Source organism: Melanerpes formicivorus, unplaced genomic scaffold (assembly GCF_026170545.1).
Source record: "Melanerpes formicivorus ecotype bairdi unplaced genomic scaffold, bMelFor1.0.p_v2 SCAF_1, whole genome shotgun sequence".
Classification (NCBI taxonomy): domain Eukaryota; kingdom Metazoa; phylum Chordata; class Aves; order Piciformes; family Picidae; genus Melanerpes; species Melanerpes formicivorus.
This window is the reverse complement of record NW_027142353.1, coordinates 19,115,960-19,138,173: the sequence shown is the minus strand read 5'-3', so window position 1 is coordinate 19,138,173 and position 22,214 is coordinate 19,115,960. Positions and strand designations below refer to the sequence as shown.

At 38.4% G+C, this 22,214-nt stretch overlaps 1 protein-coding gene across 4 annotated transcripts in view; it reads right to left on the bottom strand.

Annotated features, from left to right (window-relative positions):
* Positions 1 to 22,214, bottom strand: part of UGGT2 (UDP-glucose glycoprotein glucosyltransferase 2) — a 101,763-nt gene that overhangs the window by 57,864 nt on the left and 21,685 nt on the right. For all 4 annotated transcript variants that reach the window (XM_068168158.1, XM_068168312.1, XM_068168232.1 and 1 more), the window contains exons 10-15: positions 19,078 to 19,138; positions 12,388 to 12,479; positions 11,438 to 11,588; positions 9,465 to 9,584; positions 6,386 to 6,471; positions 1,331 to 1,466 (exon numbers count right to left, since the gene is read on the bottom strand). In XM_068168158.1, the coding sequence (XP_068024259.1) occupies positions 1,331 to 1,466; positions 6,386 to 6,471; positions 9,465 to 9,584; positions 11,438 to 11,588; positions 12,388 to 12,479; positions 19,078 to 19,138 (646 nt within the window). The remainder of the gene's footprint in view (positions 1 to 1,330; positions 1,467 to 6,385; positions 6,472 to 9,464; positions 9,585 to 11,437; positions 11,589 to 12,387; positions 12,480 to 19,077; positions 19,139 to 22,214) is intronic.

Sequence of the window (22,214 nt, the reverse complement as noted above, 5' to 3'; positions counted from 1 at the left end):
TATTGCTATACTGCAGCTTTTATATTGCTTTAATAATAACCAGTACCACACATATGCATCATGTGTTATCAGCACACTATTCTGATTATTCTATTATTATACCTTTAGTGTAACTCTGAAGTGGCAAAGGAAATATACTTATGTGAGCTGAATGTGAAAGATTATTTCTCTCCACTGATTAGAGAAGGAATTTAAATTCTCACTATAAACTACCTAACCATGGGTAGTTAACTGAAACTATATGGGATGAATCCAAGCCTGAATTAGTCCGTGATACTTTATCCCTACAGCATAAAATTTTATTACTTTCATCAAATATACCAAGGAAATTTGAAGAGAAAATTATTCAATCAGTTTCTTTTCAAATGACACTACATTTTTCTATATAGTCCTGAGTACCTCAAACATTTATTTTATTGCTTCTGGTTTTGTTATTTTTTTATGAAACAAAGCAAAGAAAGGAATTCATTTTATAAAACACACTAAATTGCTATTTTGTGATCGGCTCATGGGTAATGGTCACACATGCATGCCAGCTCCTAATACTTGTGAATTTTTATTTCTCTTCCAAAGTACTCCTAGGTACTTCAGTTCTTTTCATCTTACACTCTCCAAGTTTGCCCATGACATTAGTTTCTAGACACTGAACAGAACAAAAAATAAAAGCAAGATAAAAATGTTACCATATTCTGCAACACAATTTTGCCTGCAGAGACTTCACACAGACTGCTCACTTTTTTTCCCTCCATTTATCTCTCATCTCTGAAATTTCTGTCTTCACATGAGCCTGAATTCCCTCACACAGAAAATCTGTCTCATTCATAAAAGTTGCAAGGGTACAATATTTTTGTTTTGTACACTCACAAACAGCTTCAGCATGACCGAAAAAGAACTTACCTTACGCTATTTCATTTTCTACACTATAGAAGGTTTCTACACTACACAGGTCTTTCAAAGCTTATAGGATTGTGAAAGTGCTATTAAAATGCCTGTATTCCAAGAGATAAAGAACACAAAGCTGGGCACATGACATTAACACAAATACAGAACCATTTTTCTACAAGAAAATATTAAAAGCTGTAAGGCATGCATCTACCTTTTTACAGTCTTGAAGAAAGCCTGTAGACAGGTAAAATGACAAGAGCAAGTTGGTTTTCAGAAGAGGAAAGTATTTCTGCAAATTATCTTACAGCATGGTTTTAAGGCTTTACTTTCATGTAAAGTAAATGCAAAAGCATCATGTTGTCACAAGGTAGCAAAATTCTAACTATACAGAAAAGAAATGTGAAAAAAAGAAAAAAAAAAGGTGATTTCTTGTGAAAGAACTAACATTAATTATTGAGGTAAAGGCTTGAGAGGTGTCAGATTCCTCTACAATGTAATTAAAAGTTCTCCAAAGAGCTATTCCAGCATCTTCATTTCCATCAACTTCTTCTTTTGTATTTAAAATGAAAACAAATCCAATCCTAAAAAAAAATACAAAAAAGAAAAAAAAAAAAAAAAGAGAAAAAGAGTCATACATTTTAAACCAAAATCAGTTTCACATGTATTCTAACACCGACAAAGAACAAGATATTTCTGTTCAAGTAATCTGCTCAGCACGGAGGGATGAAAACACCTCAGTGGTGTTGCCATGACTGTGTGTGGCAACACTGAGGATACCAGCTATGAAATCTTTATATGATCATCTAGGATTAGGCTTAAGTTACCAACTACGTACTGATTTTGGATGTATCTTTCCTACCATTTAAAGCTGACAGCAATTAAGATATCCATGAGCCATTAGGATGTACTCCCAGTCCTTTCTCTCCTTACCAGTCTGAAGGCTACGACAAGATCTCAACAGTCTGAGTCTCTGTTTCAGACTGGACATCTTTTATTTTTCCTGAAATGAATGCCTTGATAAATTGAATGTAGATATACTGGAGTCTTGAAGTACTGTCATATGCTATTCTTACTAGCCCTTTTCTTGCCCTAGACATATGAAGCTTGATAGGAAAAAAGGCCCAGAAAACTCCTAATGAAGGTGATATTTTCAATACCATCTTCCTAAAAAAATATAAATATCTGGATTGACCTTGTCATACAATCTTGACAGTGTAAAGAGTAGAACAGCTTTGGTGTTCTACAACAGCAGGGGAAATTCAAAGCTAACAGCCACTTATATAAAAAAAAAAAAAAAGTATTAAATTGAGCATCATCATTTGCATATAACACATGGAGGTGTCACTGAAAGTTTTGGCACATGCTCCAGAAAGCCCAGAAGTTCAAGATACTGATGTGCTCCCTTTCTCCAGGGACCAAAGGCTTTGAGTAATGAGACAACCTGGTTAAACAGACTGGAAATAGGGACACAATGACTAAAGCACAAAGTCCTTCAGAGACTGAGGGCCCAGGAGAGCTAAAATTGAAGATATTAGAAGTATTTTCCCTGATGTGAACACACAAGGATGTTTCTGGTCTCTACTACACCACTGGAAAGGACTTTTGATCACTACACTCAGTTCCACATCTTAGCTATTACAGGAAAAGGCCAAGAAAGGTCCTTTCATTGAGTTTCAAGGGACAGAGCATGTGTACATGCATAGCTAGAACAGGCTCCCAAGAGAAGAAATACATGCCAATTCATGAACACAGCTGTCTGCATTAAGAGATTAAATTTACAAAGGTGGATCCTGCTAGTCTCCCAGAAGTTTGTGAGTGCAAAGTCACCAGAACCAGTCTAAGGATTTGCAGGTCTTCTGTCCAGCATCAATAAATACAGATACCCTCCCCTCCACCCTCTTGCATGTCAACGTTGAGCCTGCTTGTATAATGGGAGCGAAGAATGGAAGAAGATAGCTAAACACAGAAAATTTTAGCAATCAGGAATGGAGATTTTATGTTCGGGGATCAACTTCATGTAGTTTTCCAGAACACCTGAATCCTTGAATCACCCTGAATATCTGAGGCTAATGCTACTCATACCAGGTCTGGAGGAAAAACTGCTACCATTAGGTGTCACCTCTCCCAAGATAAATCTGACTGTGCACAAAAAAGCTGCTCTATGACAAATCCCTGTGGAAGCAGCTATTCAACTTTGTTTTCTCCTCTAGATTTACCTTTTAGCAAACCAGGGATATCTCCAGCTGCCAAACTGCAACCAAAACCTAACTGGCTAACTGCTAACTGGCTCACACAATTGCAGCCATTTAAGAAATACAGCTGTATAACTGCTGTCTGTTCCTGATTACAGGTATGGCAGCACTTGATCATATCTATATACAGCACTCAGTTGAAAGATAGAAAATTACATCAGCTATCAGAAAGAGATTATTTGTAAGACAGAACAAGGGACTCACAGTTTTTCTAGAGGAGTATCACAAGGAATGATGATAAAAGGAGTGGAACACCTCCCTTATGAGAAAAGGTTGAGGGAGCTGGGTCTCCAGCTTGGAGCAGAGGAGACTGAAGGGTGACCTTATTAATGTTTACATGAAGGGAGAGTGTCAGGTGGATGGAAACTGGCTCGTCTCAGAAACGTGCAATGATAGGACAAGGATCAGTAGATACAACCTGAAGCACAGGAGATTCCATGCGAACAGAAGGAAGGAGGGTGACAGAGCACTAGAACAGGCTGCCAGGTGAGGTTGCGGAGTCTCTTTCTCTGGAGGTATTGAAAACCCATCTGAACACATTCCCGTCTAACCTGCTCTAGGTGATCCTGCTCTGGCAGGGAGGTTGGACTAGATGATCTTTCAGGTCCCTTTCAACCCCTAATATTCTCTGAATCAAAGCTGGCTTCTGCTACACAAAACTCTGCATCTTGCAAATATTTCTACAGAGTGTACAGATCCATCATAGCTGCTACAAGAACATGACAGACCTCCCAATCTCATGATAAATGAGAGCTACTACAGTAGACAATCTGCAATGATGAGCCCACATTTCAGCAGAACTTCATATTTACTAGTAATAATTCAATGAGTTAGTTTAAGAAGTTAGCTTCTCATTTGGAGAACTGATTGACATTAGGTATTTTAAAACTATTAAGGCAAAATCTGTCATATCAATGCAAATTGTTTAGACAGATGTTCAGGACATAAATGTGCATCAGATCAAAGGACAGTGAGAAATAAGAAATACAGTAAATTTTCTAAAGAGATATAAATAATAGATAATGTAGAATGATGCGTCATGATCTACTACTAACTGCTTCTCCCATTTTTTTTTACAACTCTCCTTACTGTAAATAGCTTTTCCTGAACTCTTGTGCCATCTGGGTGTCATAAGAGGAGTCAGAAAAGCATACACAACACTATAAACTTCATGGCTTGTCTACATCTTGACTACTGCATACATAGATGTTGCTCTCACCTCAGAAGCTTTAATACAACTAAAAAAAAGCTCAGGAAGGAGTGCTATAGGTTTAGGACTAATACTATTGGAAATAAAAGGTTTTCCAGAGAATTTGAGAGTCCAGAGGGCCAGACGATCCCCAAGGGGCTGAACAGGACATTGCAAGATATCTTTATCCCATTCTATTGGTCCACAAATTCCTATATAATATGAAGTGCAAGTACAGCTGGTCCTCTTTCTTTCTTTTCCCCTTTCTCTCCTGCACTTTGCTTGCTTTTCTGCTCTTCACCTTTTTTGCATTATGGTAAGAACAGTGGCGGGGACAGGGAGAAATAATATTTGTTAGCTGGCAACAGCCTTCTGGGCTTTGTCCCAGAGAGTCTGGGCTTTGTCCAGGGGATCTGAACAATTGCTGGGTTATATGTATGTATATATTTATGACCCTTTATATTTTGTTTACTGTTATAAATATTATTTTCATATAACTTTCAAATTCTGGGTAAGTTTGGTTATTTACCCTTTTTGGGGTAAACCCCCACGTTCTGTCTGGAGCAAAATCACCACACTCCAAATCTCCAAATGGGCTAAAGGCCACGAAAATACTCAGGCAAAGTCCTTCATTATGTTTTGGGTTTTTTTTGGTCATTGAATGATTAAAAAAAAAATAAATAAATATAAAAGCAAAACAATTACCAGAGCTAGCAACATTTTAAATGCAAATCAAACCCCTGCAATTTAATAAGGAAACAAGAAGCCATTTCACTGGAGGATTTTAAACATTTAACGTTGAATTAATCTTGCTGAACTTTGGATCTAGTTTGGACACCCTTCTAGTGTAAGCTATGGAAATAAACAGGTACTTCTGAAAGCAATTAATTTTCTCTTAAAGTAGGCATTTAAGATGAACTAAATTCCTTCTTAGAAGTTTCTCTTACTGTCAAATAACAACTAGTTCAGATTCAGACAACTAATTTTTAGAAATGCAAAACTTATCAAGGAAAATCTTGCTGTGGTCTTTAAGTATTTGCATATAAAACAAAGTTATGCAAAGCAACCACAATTGAAAGAACTAAATTTAAAAATACCTTCAAATTATGTTTCACCTACAGAATATCAGAATATTTTGCTCAGAATGCAAGTTCACATGAGTAACCAGTGGGACTAATTGACAAGGAAATCTTTTGTCAGACTTTTGCAGTTCATTTTCCACACACTCATATATATGTGTGTGTGTGTTGTGTATATATATGTATTTACACCAATATACACACACACACACACACACCCCCAAGCACAGTCTCAAGCTGTGCCAGGGGAGGTTTAGGCTGGATGTTAGGAAGAAATTCTTCACAGAGAGAGTGATTGCCCATTGGAATGGGCTGCCCAGGGAGGTGGCGGAGTCACCATCATTGGGGGTGTTTAGGAGGAGACTTGATGGGGTGCTTGTTGCCATGGTTTAGTTGATTAGATGGTGTTGGATGATGGGTTGGACATGATGATCTTGAAGGTCTCTTCCAACCTGGTTTATTCTATTCTATTCTATTCGCTTAAGAGTACTTAATATCACAGTAAGCTTAATACAAATGGGTAACCAAAGTGTCTTATTAGAATGTTGCTGCCCTGGACTTCATTTAAATTCAAATGTTGAGATGAATCTACTACTGTTATTTGTACCATGCTGCAGTCATGCCAGCTTCAAAAATGAAGGTACTGGCTACAGCAAAGTATTATGTGGCTTGAAGTTCGGATCGCAACATGGGAGGCTTCCTGCTAAAATTCCTGCTTTTGCGTTCCACGTCTTGGGTGTTGGTGGTGTGATGGTGGTGGGACAAGGAAGGATGGGGGAGTAGTTTTCCAGCTTGGGCTTTTGGCTTGGTTGCTTCTGCCTTCTGTTGTGTTTTTTTCTGCAAATAGGCTAAGGTAACTATGCATTTTGTACTAAGAGTATCTGGTTTCACTCAGTAAACTCTTCTCTGACTTTTATTTTGGTCTCTTCTATGCTGGGGGAGCAGGCAGGCTAGCTCTCATGTTAACCCTTTACACTTACCTTAGTGGCACATTATGATGATAGAATAACTCTGCCAGTTTCATATAATCAGCTGTATATTCTTGGACAGGATCAACAAAAAGTACCTAAGAAGAAAACAGATTATACAGCCAGTATTTATTTATTCTTGATGTCTGATTTTGCTTATTTCAGACAAAAATCTAAGATAAGAACAGAAATTTCCAAAGCAGCTGTATACCCAACTGTTTTCAATTTCCTAGAGCATTCATTGTAAGAAAACATTAAGAGTATAAATGAAAGTAACTTCAGAATTAATGAATTTGGACCAAATACTGAAAACAAGATTTAACTGTTTACTGAACTTCAAAGTAAGGATATCAATACTCTCCTCTGAAAGACTGTGGCTACAGTTTGTTTTTATTAATGACCTTGCTTTAATTTTTTTTTTTAATTACCAAAAAGGATCTAATGCTGATTTTTCTATTCTTTCAAACTCTCCTCTGTTGTGAAAACCAAAAACTAAACAGAATATACTGAGTTAAGGCTTTAATTAAAAAAATGGAGCACTGGGAAAGAGCTCTTTCTTCCTTGTTCATGTATCTTTGTATTCACCCTTTCACTTGTATCTTGAAGCCTGTTGTAGGTTAAGGGTTAACTGTAAAACCATAAAGTGAAAACTACTTCTGAGGGGGTGGAAAAGTCCATTTCAAGAGGGAGGCACAGGATATTGTAATATATTATTCAATTCCCTTCTCCTGTATCTCTCTATTTAAGAGACAACACTTTCACAGTTCTCTCTTTCCCTCTGCTCTGGGTGTGTGGCTTTTGCTTTCAGCGTGGGGAAGGCTTTGCTGATGGGAGCTGTATTTCTTGCTGCATAGCAAGGCCTAGCCATGGGGCTAGGGCCACTGCTGATTCTGAGTGTGTATGTATGTGTGTGTGTGTGTGTATATATATATATATATATATCTATATCTATCTATCTCCTTTTCCCTTCATGCCTTTTGTACTTTGTTTACTTTTGTAAATATTATTTAACTTCCAGTTCTGTGCAAGTGTTTTTTTATTTACTCCTTTGGGGTAAATTCTACATCCTGTCCTGAGCTGGAAAGGCTCAACCCAGGACAAAGCCTAAAATCAGATCTTTTAGGCATGGACAGACTCTGAAACTGGGATGCATCCACATATGTGGATTATCCTTCAGGGTATTTAATTATGACATCATGCATTGCAACTTCCCTTAGAATTTATCTTAAATTTGCTATGGCAGCTGAAATGCAGCAGAGTAATTTAAAAAAATTTTTGAACATTCCCTCCCCCTCAGATTATAGCAAAATTATATGTTGTAGATTTCTATAATACAGCTGTTACAAACTTCATGCGGTCCAACAAGGCCAAGCGCCAAGCCCTGTGCCTGGACCAGGGCAATCCCTGGTGTTAGTACAGGCTAAGGGATGGAGGGATTGAGAGCAGCCCTGCTAAGAAGGAGTTGGGGATACTGGTGCATAGCCAACTGGACAAAAAGCTGAACATTAGCCAGTAATGTGCGCTTGCAGCCCAGCCAGCTGTATCCTAGGCTGCATCAAAATGAGCACTGCCAGCAGGTCAAGGGAGATGATTCTGCTTCTCTACTCCATGCTGGTGAGACCCCACCTGGAGCACTGCATCCAGCTCTGGAATCCATAGGAAAGACATGCACCTGTTGGGACAGGTTCAGAGAAGGCCACAAAAATGGTCAGAGGGCTGGAATCTCTCTCCTACGAGGAAAGGCTGGGAGTTGGGGCTGTTCAGCTTGGAGAAGTTTTTGAGAAGACCTCATTTCAGCCTTTCAATATGTAAATGAGGCTTGTAAGAAAGGTGGAGAGAGGCTTTTTACCAGTAATTGTGGCACAGCAATGACAGAATAAGAGGTGACAACTTTAAATTAGAGGGCAGGTTTAGATTAGCTATGAAGAAATGAAGGTGGTGAGACACCACACCTTCTCTCAGTAGTGTACTATGAAGAAAATCCGTTGATAGCAGTGAATTGTTTGCAGATGACACTGAACTGAGTGGGAGGATTGAGCAATGTGAGGGTAGGAAGGCTCTACAAAGGCATCTGGACAGGCTGCCTTGGTGGGCTGAGGTCAGTTGCATGAGCCAAGTGCTGGGTCGCACACCTCATGTTGATCCTGTTGGATCTCAACACCCCATGCAAAGCTACAGGCTTGGGGCAGAGTGTCTGGAAAGTTGGCTGGTGAGAGAGGAAACTGGGGGTACTGGATGACAGCCATCTTTGCCAGCAGTTTTCTCAGGTAGCTATGGTGGCCAGTGGCATCTTGGCCCATATCAGGAATAGAGTGGCCAACAGCAGTAGGGAAGTGATTGTGCCTCTGTCCTTGAAACCCTGCATCTTGAATAATGTGTTCAGTTTTTTGGGTCAGTCACTACAGGAGGGATGTTGAGTTGCTGGAGTGTATCCAGAGAAGGACAACAAAGCTGATGAAGGATCTGGAGAATGAGTCTTATGAGGAGTGGCCGAGGGAACTGGGATTATTTAGTCTGGAGAAGAAAAGGCTCCAGGGAGAACTCACTGCTCTCTACACCTACCTGAAAGGAGGCTGTACTGAGGTCTCTGTTGTCTGTTCTCCCAAGTATCAGGTGATAGGAACAGAGGAAATGGCCTTAAACTGTACCATGGGAGGTTTAGATTGGATATTAAGAAAAATGTCTTTAATGGAAGAGTGGAGAGCCATTGGAACAGGCTGCCCAGGAAGGTGATGGAGATGAAGTGTGTGAACATGGCACTTAGGACATGGTTTAATGGCCATGGTGGTGTTACACTGACAGCTGGACTTAAAGGTCTTTTCCAACTGAAACAATTCTATGATCCTATGAAATACCTTTAGGTAGCATGGTAAGAACAGAAAAGCTCCTGACAAAACTGTACCTAAGTCCACTTCAGGGAATTAGAGTAATAATCACATGCCTCACAAGATATTTTCATTACTATTAGCAGATCCACACAGAAAACATGAAATTCTAACCTATTTTTCACAATGAACACAGCATGTGTATTTTTCAATGAACAGTCTGTCCACATATAGAACAGAAAAACAGTTAAGTTCTCCAAACTTACCAAATTAAATAAATTGTGTCTAATCTGCTGTATAACTCCGGGAAATGCAGGTTTTAGCAGCTCCTGATAGCTTGCAGGCCATGTGCTATAGCTGTAATCTTGTTCTATATTGTTAACCCACTAAAACAAAACAGGCAGCCTTTTGAGAAAACACACATTAGAGTAAAATACCTGTGTATAAATCAAAATATTTTAAACCACATTGAAAGCCTGGAAAAAGTAAAAACATTTTAGCTTGTTGTTGAAAAAGTAACAGAAAATAAGTTTAATTATTAGGTTTTTTCCTTTTCAATCAAACTGGGATTTTTAATAATGGGTGGAAAAGGAAAAAAAACTATTTGTATTCTGTATCAAGATGTGAGCAAAACTATTTTGTCAATTGTAGAACCTGCTTTCACAATACAAAGGTCATAGGAACAGAGATGCAAGTAACACTGCATAACCATCTTGTAAGACAAATGTACTATTTACCTATAACCCAAAGAACCACTTCAGATATCAAAAACCCTGTAATTAATATATGGCCAGCTTTTTCCTCTGTTTTTGCATGTGTTTGACTATTTGGCAAACAAAACAGTGAAATATGGTTCTTACAGATAAATAAATTCACCCCCACCCACTGGCATATAACCTTTGTAATAAAAACAGTATGCACTTTGAAGACGGGAAAAAACCTGAGTCATTGGACAGTTAGAAAGAAGATACTTAAGCTGTCCACAATTCTCTTACCGTACCTGTAAAGTTCATTTTGCAGTATTGCAGAATGCAAAGATATTATACAGATAGACAAATTGCTCTAAAGTAAAATTCTGTAACTATGAACACGTGACTACCCTCTGCTCTAGTGAAACCCCACCTATCCAGTTCAGGAGCCCCTATTACAAGAAGGATCTGGACATGCTGGAACGTGTCCAGAGAAGGGCCACGAAGATGATCAGAGGGCTGGAGCACCTCTCCTGTGAGAATAGACTGAAAGAGTTGGGGCTACTCAGTCTGAAGAAGAGAAAGCTTCACGGAGACCTCATTGTGGCCTTCCAGTATGTGAAGGGGGCCTACAAGAAAGCTGGGGAGGGACTTTTCAGGGTGTCAGGTAATGATAGGACTAGAGAGAATGGAACAAAAATAGAAGTGGGTAGATTTAGACTGGATGTTAGGAAGTTCTTCACCATGAGAGTGGTGAGACACCAGAACAGGTTGCCAAGGGAGGTGGTGGAAGCCTCATCCCTGGAGGTTTGGACAAGGCTGGATGTGGCTATGAGCAACCTGATCTAGTGTGAGGTGTCCCTGCCCACGGCAGGCGGCTTGGAACTGCATGATTCTTGAGGTCCCTTCCAACTCTCACAATTCAATGATATACATTCTTCTTTTAAACATTCTACATCTTAAAATTTTAATAAGGTATAGACTACAGAAAATTACTCCTAAAATATACTGAAGATATATCACCTTCCAAAATGTTTGTCATGGGTTGAGTTGAATCTGCTGATGACGTTCAGTACCATGCTGCCATCATACCAGCCTCAAAATGCAAGTGCTGGGTATTGCAAAGTATCATGGGGCTTGAAGTTCAGATTGCAACATGAGAAGCTTCCTGCTATGGTTGCTGCTTCTGGGTTTTGGGGTATTGGTCTTTTCTACTGGGCAGGCTGCAGATTTGGGTGGGGGGAACTGTTTTTACTGCTGGCTTCTGCTGCTGTATCTGCATTTTGCTGAATGTTTCCTGCAAACAGGCTAAAGGTAATTGTGCACTGTATTATCTCAGTGAATTTCTTATCTCTAGGCTGTTTTTGTGTTACTCTCCCTCCTGTCTGTGTGGGGAAACTAACACTTGTGAGAGTGGGCTGTGCTAACCCAGGACAATATTTTAAACTGCTCATCAAGATATGGTGTTTCTAGTACACTAAAAAAAAAAAAAAAAAAAGTAGTGATAGAAAATCTCTAATATTTAAATAAATATTCATTTATTTACTTACTATTATCGAAGAGTGACGGATGTCTAGTGCATAACTGTTGTCTGCAGGATGTATATGCAATCTCATAAATTTACTGAGGATCTCCTCTTTGATTCCAAGTTCATGAAGGCCATGTATCACTTTTCCTTCCAGTTTAAGAGTCTCTAAGATACTTTTTCAGGAAGACAAAATGCATAATGTCTGCATAGAACTCTTGTTAGGACATAAGAAAAACTACTTCAAAGACCATTTATGCAAGGATTACTTTTTTTGTTTAATATTTACATTCTCCTGAAGTCAAATATTTAAATGAAAATCAGTTAGTATCACTGTGTATCTCCAACTTACTTCAAAACAAATTACACAGCTTATTCATGTTTATTTTATATGAAGGAATTTCCTCCATCTTTAGTAAAATCTAGTAGGATAGCAGAGTGGAGGGTTGCTCACTGCATTGTCCTGATTGAGGCACAAGGAGGGTACATTAAGAAGCTTTGCAAGCATGTGGAGAAGCAGAGAGAAAATGGAGATGCAGAAGAGCTAGCTTCAAGTCTGCATCATGTCAGAACCCTGAAAACAGCATGGAGGAAACATAGCTACATCTTTAAAAGAAAACTTTCCCAGAAGACCCAACTGGACTCTTACAATATTTGTCACAGTCTGAAAATTCACTGAGAATGGAAACAAACCTGAAGTATTGACTAGCAGAACACAACAGGCAACATTTGTAGCTTGCTTCATGTTGAATTCTATAGTGAAAGGCTTCCCCTCACCCCAAATGTATTGAAATTAAATCTAGCACTAGCATTAAAAAACGCTATAAATATTTGCATCAGTAACAAGAAAGGATGCAAGTGGCTCCATCTCAAAACTTGGCAAAGAAACAGGTGAGGCTGTCCATCACTATGAGCATAACTTTTCCAGTATTATTACTAATTCTGCAATCTTCAAACAAAATCTTAGTGTCTTACCTAAAGGGATCATGAAAATCCAGGTCAATATGAAGGCCATTTAGAAATAAACGTGCTTCTCCAGGTTGGAGTCCAAGTGTTTTATGAAAATGCTAAAAAGTCAAACACACTGCTAAGTTATTTAGGTGTATGTCCATGCTAAAACACATATATTAAAACATGTGTAAAACTAAGCAACTCTGCAAAACAGGCATATCAAATCTCTGCCACATAATTTCTTCTTTTAACTGAGTGCTGTTGATAAAAATATTGTCAATATACCTTTATGAGCACTATTTAATACACTTTCAATATAAAAATGCAAACAACTGGTAATTCCCCCCTGCAAACAACCTAGCATCTCTACCTGTACAAAGTAAAGCCAAAGAACACATTCTCAGTGTCTCCCACATCCTTTCAGTAAAAGGAGACCTTATATGTGTTCTTCAGATCTCCACCAGAAACTACCTTTCTCACCAGCTTAACATCTCCCACAACTCAAAAAAACCCCACATGGTTGCAATTGTTACAGGGAAAAGTGACAGGAGCAACAGCAGTAGTTTATTCCAATTCATACTATGAGGAGCAGTAAGATTTCCAGATCTGTCTGAATTCACAACAGATGAAGAGAAAGCACAACAAATACACTGAAAAAAGGCAAACTGAGGAAGATATGCTTTTCTTTCCCCCCTACCCCCATTTCGCTACCACTTGCTGAACAAAAGCATGAATAAAACATGCACACTTAGAACAAGCAACCCAGGCTGCCTGTATTACTCCACTTACGAGCCTGTCACTGAACAAATGGCACAACACTGAAAATTGTATTATTCCTTTAAAGTAGCATGGCTACTTTCACAAATGTAAGCAAACTTAAAGCTAACTAGTTTAGAATAGAATAGAATAGAATAGAATAAACCAGGTTGGAAGAGACCTTCAAGATCATTGTGTCCAACCCATCATCCAACACCATCTAATCAACTAAACCATGCAACCAAGCACCCCATCAAGTCTCCTCCAATAATGGTGACTCCACCACCTCCCTAGGCAGCCCATTCCAATGGACAATCACTCTCTCTGTGTAGAACTTCCTCCTAACCTCCAGCCTAAACCTCCGCTGGTGCAGCCTGAGACTGTGTCCTCTTGTTCTGGTGCTGGCTGCCTGGGAGAAGAGACCAAGATCCACGTGTCTACAACCTCCCTTAAGGTAGTTGTAGAGAGCAAAAAGGTCTCCCCTGAGCCTCCTCTTCTCCAGGCTAAGCAATCCCAGCTCCCTCAGTCTCTCCTCATAGGGCTTGTGTTCCAAGCCACTCACCAACTTTGTTGCCCTTCTGTGGACATGCTCCAGCAAGTCAACATCCTTCCTAAACTGAAGGGCCCAGAACTGCACACAGTACTCAAGGTGTGGCCTAACCAGTGCAGTGTACAGGGGCAATTTGTGACATTAAATGCAGCTGCACATAAATGAGAAAACAACACACTTAATGCTCCTTGTAACCCAACATATGTGCATATTACTTATCATTCATTCACATCCCTTAGTATATATAAACATTCTCACAACCCAAAGCGGAATGGGAGTATGTAATATTGATGTACGAAAGGCAGGGCTGTCCATGAAGGAAAAATGCAGCTGTGATAAGCCTGAGCCCAACACGCAAAGAATTTTTATGAAAGTCCACTATCTGTCCTTGATCTGGGAAAACAGGTTTTGAAAATGGTAAATGTAATTTATTCTAATGTTATAACCTAAACTTTGTAGTGCTTTCATTGCTTTTTTTATATGTAGATTTACACACAAAGAAAATGTAACAATTACTTGTGCTTGTTATAAAGCCTTTAAGTACACATGTTCAGACTCAGATATAATGTGAAGAATATGGTGGATTTGGGGATGCATCTCACTAATGCAAATAAATACTTTTAAAAAAACTTATCAGTTACTACCTAGGATGAACATTTTAGTAGGCACCTAAAAATGGGTGTGAGTGGGCCTTTCAAACATAAGGATCACAAATGCACGGCAGTAAATTTCCCACGTTCAGACATGGAAATAGAGGTAATTTCATTACTTTTCTATTTTACAATAAACTAATTTTATTACCATACTTATCTAAACTACAGAAAAGATTTTTTGATATATCACAAAACTTGGTATAGAAGAGGATGGACTTCTGTCTTTATACCCAACTGCTGCTTTGCATTATTCTGGTCCAAAAGCAAACAACTTCGACTACTGTTTTAATAGCAGCATTGTGCCACAAAGTCCTGTAACTGCAAAAAAAAATCCCCTTAATGCCTGTGACTGTTTGAAGCTGTCCCTTTAAGAAAGGGGACATTGTGGCTGAATGTTTATAAACGAAAGACAGATCTAAACTAATTTCATTGGTAGATTGGTAGAAAGCACCTTTGAACTGGGAGTACAGCAGAGACTCCTGGGCAGTCTTGCACTTTCTCCTTTCTGCAGCTCACAGCTTCTGGGCTTTTGGCCAGACTGACTTTGGAAAAAGATAAGGCCTCTGCTAACCCACTTGCTCTAACCATATAACTGCTTTTAATTAACAATTTTTCCTTTTTCTCTCTTTCTAACCCTCTCTGGGGAAAAGGGGGAGAGAAGGGGGTACAGGGGTGGGAAAACCTCCTCAGCAGAGGAGGGAATCTCATTTCTGTGTTACTTTGTTGTATATTTCTGTATATATTGTAAATACTGTAAATTTTGTATATCAACCTGCATTCCCTAAACTGCTTTGTAAATATAGCACATCCCTTTGCTAATCTGGCTGTGGTTTTTTTTTTTTTTCCCTTTCAATTTTCTTCCCTTTACTTACAGGGGGGGAAGAAGGCTTTGCAGCCTTCCCCTTCAACCCTCGACAATGCCACTGGACTTAAGGAGAGAAGAAGAAATATAAAGAGAATTACAGTCTTAGAAATCTTAGCAACATCCTTCAGGGTTCTTGTGTGACAGCTAAAACAGGCCCTCGCCTTGAAGTTCTGAAATCAGCATTTAGGGTAAGGGATTTCTTACTACTCCTTAAAGCTTACTGATCATGTGAACCCAGATACTGAGAAAGACTGCATCTGGCTGATGCAGGTAACAAAACTCGCAATACTAATTAAAATGAACGCAGGAACAATGAAAAAAATAAATAGTCACTGAGTATCAAGATGGGAGTCTAGAAGTCTTTCAAATCCTTCAGCAGAGCAGTAGGAAAATAATTGAGCTGAGTCAGAGCTTAAACTCATACAAGTTTGATGCTAGGCATTTGATTTTCATAAGAGCATCCATTTGCCATAACAACTTTGATCAAAGCAGTACGTAGGAATCCATGACTAGAATTTAACACTGGCAATACTCACATACTATTTTCTTGCTAAACTGTCATCAAGTTACTGCCCTGAAGTTGAGTTGTGTTTAATAAATTTTAATTTTTCCTTTTATCCATAGCAGTCTTTCACCTATTTCTGTCCTGGTTTAATCCCAACTAGCAACTAAGCGCCACATGGCTGCTTGCTCACTCTCCACACCAGTGTGATGGAGAGAAGAATCAGCAAGTAAAACTCACAGGCTGAGGTAAGAACAGTTTAGTAACTGAAATTAACAAAACCAAACCAACCAACCAATAAACCAAAAATCCACCCACAACAAAAAATAATTAAACAAAAAAAAAGGCCAGTGATGCACAATGCAATTGCCCACCACCCAATGACTGATACTGACAGTCCCTAAGCAGCAACTGGCCCTCCCAGTCAGTTTGCAAGTTCATATAGTGACTATGATGGTATGAAACATCCCTTTGCCTAGTTTCAGTCAGCTGTGCAGGCCATGCTCCCCGCAAGCTCCTTGTGCACCTCCCTGATGACCATGCATGAAAAAAATCCCTAAGTGCACAGCAACAACTAAAACATCAGTGTGGTATCAACATTATTCTCATACTAAATCCAAAACACAGCATTGTACCAGCTACTAAGAATTAAAATGACTTAGCCCAGACAAAACCAGGACAATTTCTTAGTTAGGTATCAATTCACTACACCTAAATCAACACATTCCTATCAACTTAATACCTTCATTTCTTCCTGCTGTATTTCCTATTCAACTTTCATTATCTTAAGAGGGAATCATCCAGTTACACACAGCATGAGATTATATCTTCCCTGCTGCTAGATAGATGTACTGCAACTCCAGAATGTACATGTCACTTTGTTGTGCTCTGGCAGCAGTGTTCAGGAAGTTTCCCTACTTTTATCCAACAAATTTTAGCTTTTCTCTAAAGGGCCTGTAACCTCAGTTAGGAAGTAGTATAAAATCTAAACTTAGTCTGCTAGCTGCCCAAGTTCCTTTTGTAATTAACTTATTTAATAAAATCTATGGCCTCATAGGAGTGATCCAGCTGATATCCAATGCCATTTGGGATACTGCAAGGTCTCAGGGTAAGAATTCTTGAACTGGAAAGTACAGGTCAATCAGAAGGGAACGAATGTCCCAGCAGTCACATCCACCAGACCTGTGGCTAGTTGTGTGGCTAGCTTGGACAGCCCATGGTGTATCACATGATGTCAGAAATAAATGTTCAGGGAAGTCAATCATGTCCCACAAAACCACTGAGTGAGTTAAACTGTCCATTGACCACATTGTTATAACAGGAGTATAGATACCAATATAAATATGTTTAAATGCAGATTTGCAATTTCAAACCAAATAATATTTTTCCTAATCATTATCTTTATTATTAATTGCCATTTTAACTCTTAATCTAACTCTGCCCCCTCCATTCTGGGGTAGGAGTAGGTTTTGATTAAGCAGTTTTTCATTTTTTGCTAACAGACTTGCAACTAGAGAAAGACAGAGACATTGTAAAGACTTCATCAAGAAACAAGGAAAGTATTGATAACATCATGTTCTGGAGAACCTATGACCACTGGAGTTGTGTTTTGCTTTATCCTGATTATAACTCTAACAACAAAGCTATAGAGGAAAATCCATCTATCAACTGTATACAAAAAGCAATGCCATAGGGTGTAAATACTGATTTGGTTCCTTGAGCAAAAACTATGACAGTTGCCACTAATTCAAGAAACAAAAGGCCTGTAAAATGGTTGAGCCCACCCTAAGACGTCTGTGAAAACCCAAGAATCAAACTTGCACTCTGGACTCAAGAAAGAGCTCAGGAAAGTGAACTGCTGGGATACATGCAATCACCTAAGGACAAGCAAAGCCCTGTACAATTGTTTCCAGGATTGTTTTCAAGGAGCTTAACACTTGAGGTTGCTACTATTTGGACACAAAACACTCAAGACTCAAAAGCCTTAAAACTAATTTAGCATGTTGGAGAGCTCCAACACATTTATGTGACATCTTCTACAAAGGAGATGACAAACTCTTTGTGGGAAGGCTGTATGAGTGCAACAGAGACAGCGTTTGTGTTCACTGTTTTGGAAGGTGGAAGAAATTGGAAAGACATTACCTGCAAATATTAGTCTTGGCAAGGTCTGAATAGATGCAAAACAAAATGATAGATGAAAACGCTGCAAAAGTACAAGAGTGCCATAATTAAGAAACAAACCCCTTTCACTATGGTGGTTGGTCAGTCTTAACACCATATGAAAATAAAAGCTCTGAAAAAATCAAGAATACAGATATTGCTATGGATGTCAGTTCATATGGCCACTCCTAAAAGCATGGTGATGAATTCTAGTACTCAGCTTGAAAGAAAAAAACCCAAACAGCTAAACTCTGAACTGAGAGAGGTATCATCAACTTGACAAATGCAAAGTGGCTTCTCAGGATCACAGAATCACTTAGTGTTAGGGGTTGGAAGGGAAGGAACTCCAGAGATCAAGTTCAACTTCCCTGACAGAGAAGGCCACACAGGACCACAGCCAGGCGGGTTTTGAGAGTGTCCAGAGAAGGAGACTTCCTCATCTCTCCAGACAAACTGTTCCAGTGCTCCATGTCCCTCATCATAAAGAAGCATCTCCTCAGGCTGAGTTGATCCTGTATTATAGCTGTTGCTCCTTGTCCTATGACTGGGCATCACTGAAAAGAGACTGGCACCTTCATCTTGACACCCACCTCTCAGATATTTACAGACATTAACAAGACTCCTCTCACCCTTCTTTTCTCAAGACTAAACAGCCCTAGGTCTCTCAGTCTTTCTTCATAGGAGAGATATCCAAGTTCTGCAATTATACATCAGTCAAAACACACATGAAAAAAGACTCTTCATGTGACACAAGACAGAAAAGATGCAGCATGCCAAGGATGAAAATAAAACCACCAACAACCATAGAGGATGATCAAAATACCTTGTAGAAGTTGCACATGTCATTCTAGGTGTAGAAAGTTCAAAGCCAGCATGTGCCTACCATAATACAAGCAGGTTTAAAGTCAGCATCACAGCTGTAGAAAAATTAGCTGACACCTATTTTTGCTTTCACAGCACACAATTTACAACTGAACATAACACACCATGAAAACTGTTTGTCCTTGCCTAGTTCTGTAAAAATCAAAAGAGGTATGGGAAAAAGTACTAAGAACAGCAGAAAAACTTGAACTAAGCATTTCAATGTTATTTATAGTAAAAGATGTTTAGAACATTTAGTTCTTTTTCTCTGACACAAACTACTGGAAAGTTGCTATACTAATAAAAAGCTCCAAAAGTAGTAATATGACAACAATTCAAATGTCTACTTGAAGGAAGAAGAACAAACCTTCTGATTTTCTTCTATTTCATTTCGCATTTTCTTGTCTACAGGCACTCTGGTCAGTGATCTGTAAAAATAAGATATTTGTCTTACTCAGCCACTGTGTTTTAAAACATGCATTAAATAATGCAAAACTGCATATTTTAATGACACATCCAATGCAGTGTAATTGAAAAAATGTTTTAATTAAAGACTTATAAACAAGACTAATGCAGTATCATAAATGTTTTATTCTCAAAACAAGTATTTTGTTCTGTATTACTCTACTAAAACTAGGTTTCAAAATTGAGGCTGGGTTTTGTTGAAGTTATAATATCCATGTATTTTTTTACTACTCCAAATTTACCTCTTGTTTTGTTTCTTTATTTACCTCTTCAGTGTTTTGTGTGCCCTTTTCTTTTTTTTTTTAAATGGGAAATTATTACCTAATAAATGCCCTATTTGTGTCTTTTAATGTTCCTGAGTCCATGCTAGTCAACACAACAGCACAGGTGGCCATGGACAAAGCTTGATGTTTTGGTCTAAGACAAGGAAAATCTACAAAAATGACAATTTTGAAATTAGCTCATTAGAAAAGAGATTTCCAGATTGAGACCCTTGAAAATGTTAAGTATTCAAAGACAGTCAAATTCTAGTTTCCTTAGTCATTCTATCTTTAGAAGAGCTGAAGTTGTTCAGCCTGGAGAAGAGGGAGCTCTGGGAGAAGTGGCATTCCAGTGCGTGAAGTGTGCTTACAAGAAAGATGGAGAGAGACTGTTTACAAAGGCCTGCAGTGATAGGACAAGGGGCAATGGCTTCAAAGTAGAGAAGTGCAGATTTACATTGGATGTTAGCAACAGATTCTTTACTATGATGGCGGGGGAACACTGGAACAGGTGGCCCAGGGAGGGGGTTGGGGCTCCATCCCTGGTGATACTCAAGGTGAGGCTCAACAGGGCTCTAGGCAGCTGGGTCTAGTTGAGGGTGCCCCTGCTTATTGCAAAGGGGATTTGACTAGATAACCTTTAGAAGTCCGTTCCAACCCAGACCATTTATGATAATCCATTGATTTGTTTTTAACTTTCAATAGCACTGTGAAAAACTATGTTAACTTTCTCTGACATGATATATTGTATGTGAGGTTAATAATTACTAGGCTCTCATGAAATACTCCCAGAGGCAAATTAATCTCTCCATGTTTTAAAAAACTCTAAACCAAATTTAACCTAAATCTGATTCTCCCCATAAATGCCAAAATACATACACTGGTTGTCTAGATAAGCATTTCATACAAAACATGAGTGTACCTACTTTAGCAAGTACGAATGGAGGTTTAAGAAAAACTGCAGCCATCTTAAACATGAACTCTAAATTGAGAGAATGATTCTATCAACCAAACTTCAGTACTTATGGACATCAAAGTAGTTATTAATGAATATAAATCCTCATCTTCCCCCAAACAAATCTGATTTATAATAGATCTTGATAGTAAACTCCACATTCTTCAGAATATGTCCAAAAGAAGACATAAAATGGGTTTACTTGTCTATAAATACTACAGAATTCATCACAGCTAAATATCCCTTTTCCATTCACACTCTCTAAATGTTCTGGCAGATGATTTTTGTCACTGGGAATCTCATCTGGGTCACATGATGAAAGAGCAATAGAGGATCAAGAAGGAGCTGTATTTATATTAAGTCATACTTGGTGGGCTTTCCTTGGCTAAAAATAAGAGACGTGTAACTCAAAACTGTGACATCAACAGCAGCGCTACAAAACAGTCACAAATGTATTATCAGAAGTCATGGGGGGGTAAGCTTAGTAATTTGCTTATTATTGTTCAACTAATCTAAACTCTTTCCTATAAAGCTTTTATAACAATACTGTTAGGTACTCTCTATGCACATAAAAAAAATGTAATAAGTGTATTCAAACCAGAAATATGTCTTATGCTGTGGTTTAGTCATGAGGTCTGTGGTGACAGGTTGGACTTGATCTTTGAGGTCTCTTCCAACCTTGGTGATTCTGTGAACTTGTGTTTTGAAATCAGAATTATGGAACAGAAAGAAATAATAAATATAGTGTGAAATAGAAACATTGCTGATTAAGATTTAAACAAATATTAAAAGCAACACCAAAGAAATTCAAATTCAGAAAAATGGAGAAGGATTAGGGAAAAAACACCACCAAGTCCAAAGCCTCAAAACTGACACTGCTGTAAGGAATCTTCTACCAACAACAGACCCTAAAGAACTTCTCATTGAAAGAGCATCTGGAATTGATGATCTGAAATTATTACTGAGATTTCACTTATCCAACAAACAAAAGACTCCAAAGGAAGGTGGAAATTTGATGTGTGGCAGTACTACCAAAACTATCATTCTGACATCACAGCAATAGTCTTAAACAGCCTTGAAGTAAAAAACGAAACAAAACCTTGCTAAACTCAACATGAATAGTAGTAGGGCGCACAGCTCCCAGAATTAATGCTTCATTTACATGCACAGGTAAAAAGTATAACCTAAATCTTCCCAAATAGCTTAGAGTAGTGAGACAGAAACATAAAAAAATGAATGTGAAAATAATGAAAAGGGGGAAAGGAGAAGAGAAAGCTGGCCCAACATTAGCAAGGAAGTAGAGTACTTATCAGCAAAATGTAAGCTTTCTTATTACCAATAAAATGATACATTAAAAAAAATCATTAACTAGCTCCTCACCTACACAGGGCAGTTGATGATGTAGGGTTCTAGCAGATTTTAAGGAAAAAGTGTGATGGCCTTGAGAAGGACAGTGTAGGAATTTAAGGTAACAAGTGTAAAAGTACCAGTGAAGGACACCTGTTCATATTGAATTCAGTCCTTTGCCCCATTTGTTCACAGCTTCACAAAGTTTTACATATGGTTTTCTAAATATTGTGGTAAGGACTCATTAGAAAGAAATACTTTAATGTCTGAAAGTAAATGGATACTAGTTCTCATTCTTCATGATATAGCAGTGTTCTCGTATGACCTTATGGTTGGAATATTTTCTGTCATTTAGTTTTATGCATCTTTATCCTTACCTGGAATAAAATGTAGCTATGTAGTAGGGCGTTTCAGGGGAAACAAAAAAAGGAAACTTCTCTTGTATTAGCATTCATGAATGATAAATGTACAGCAAGA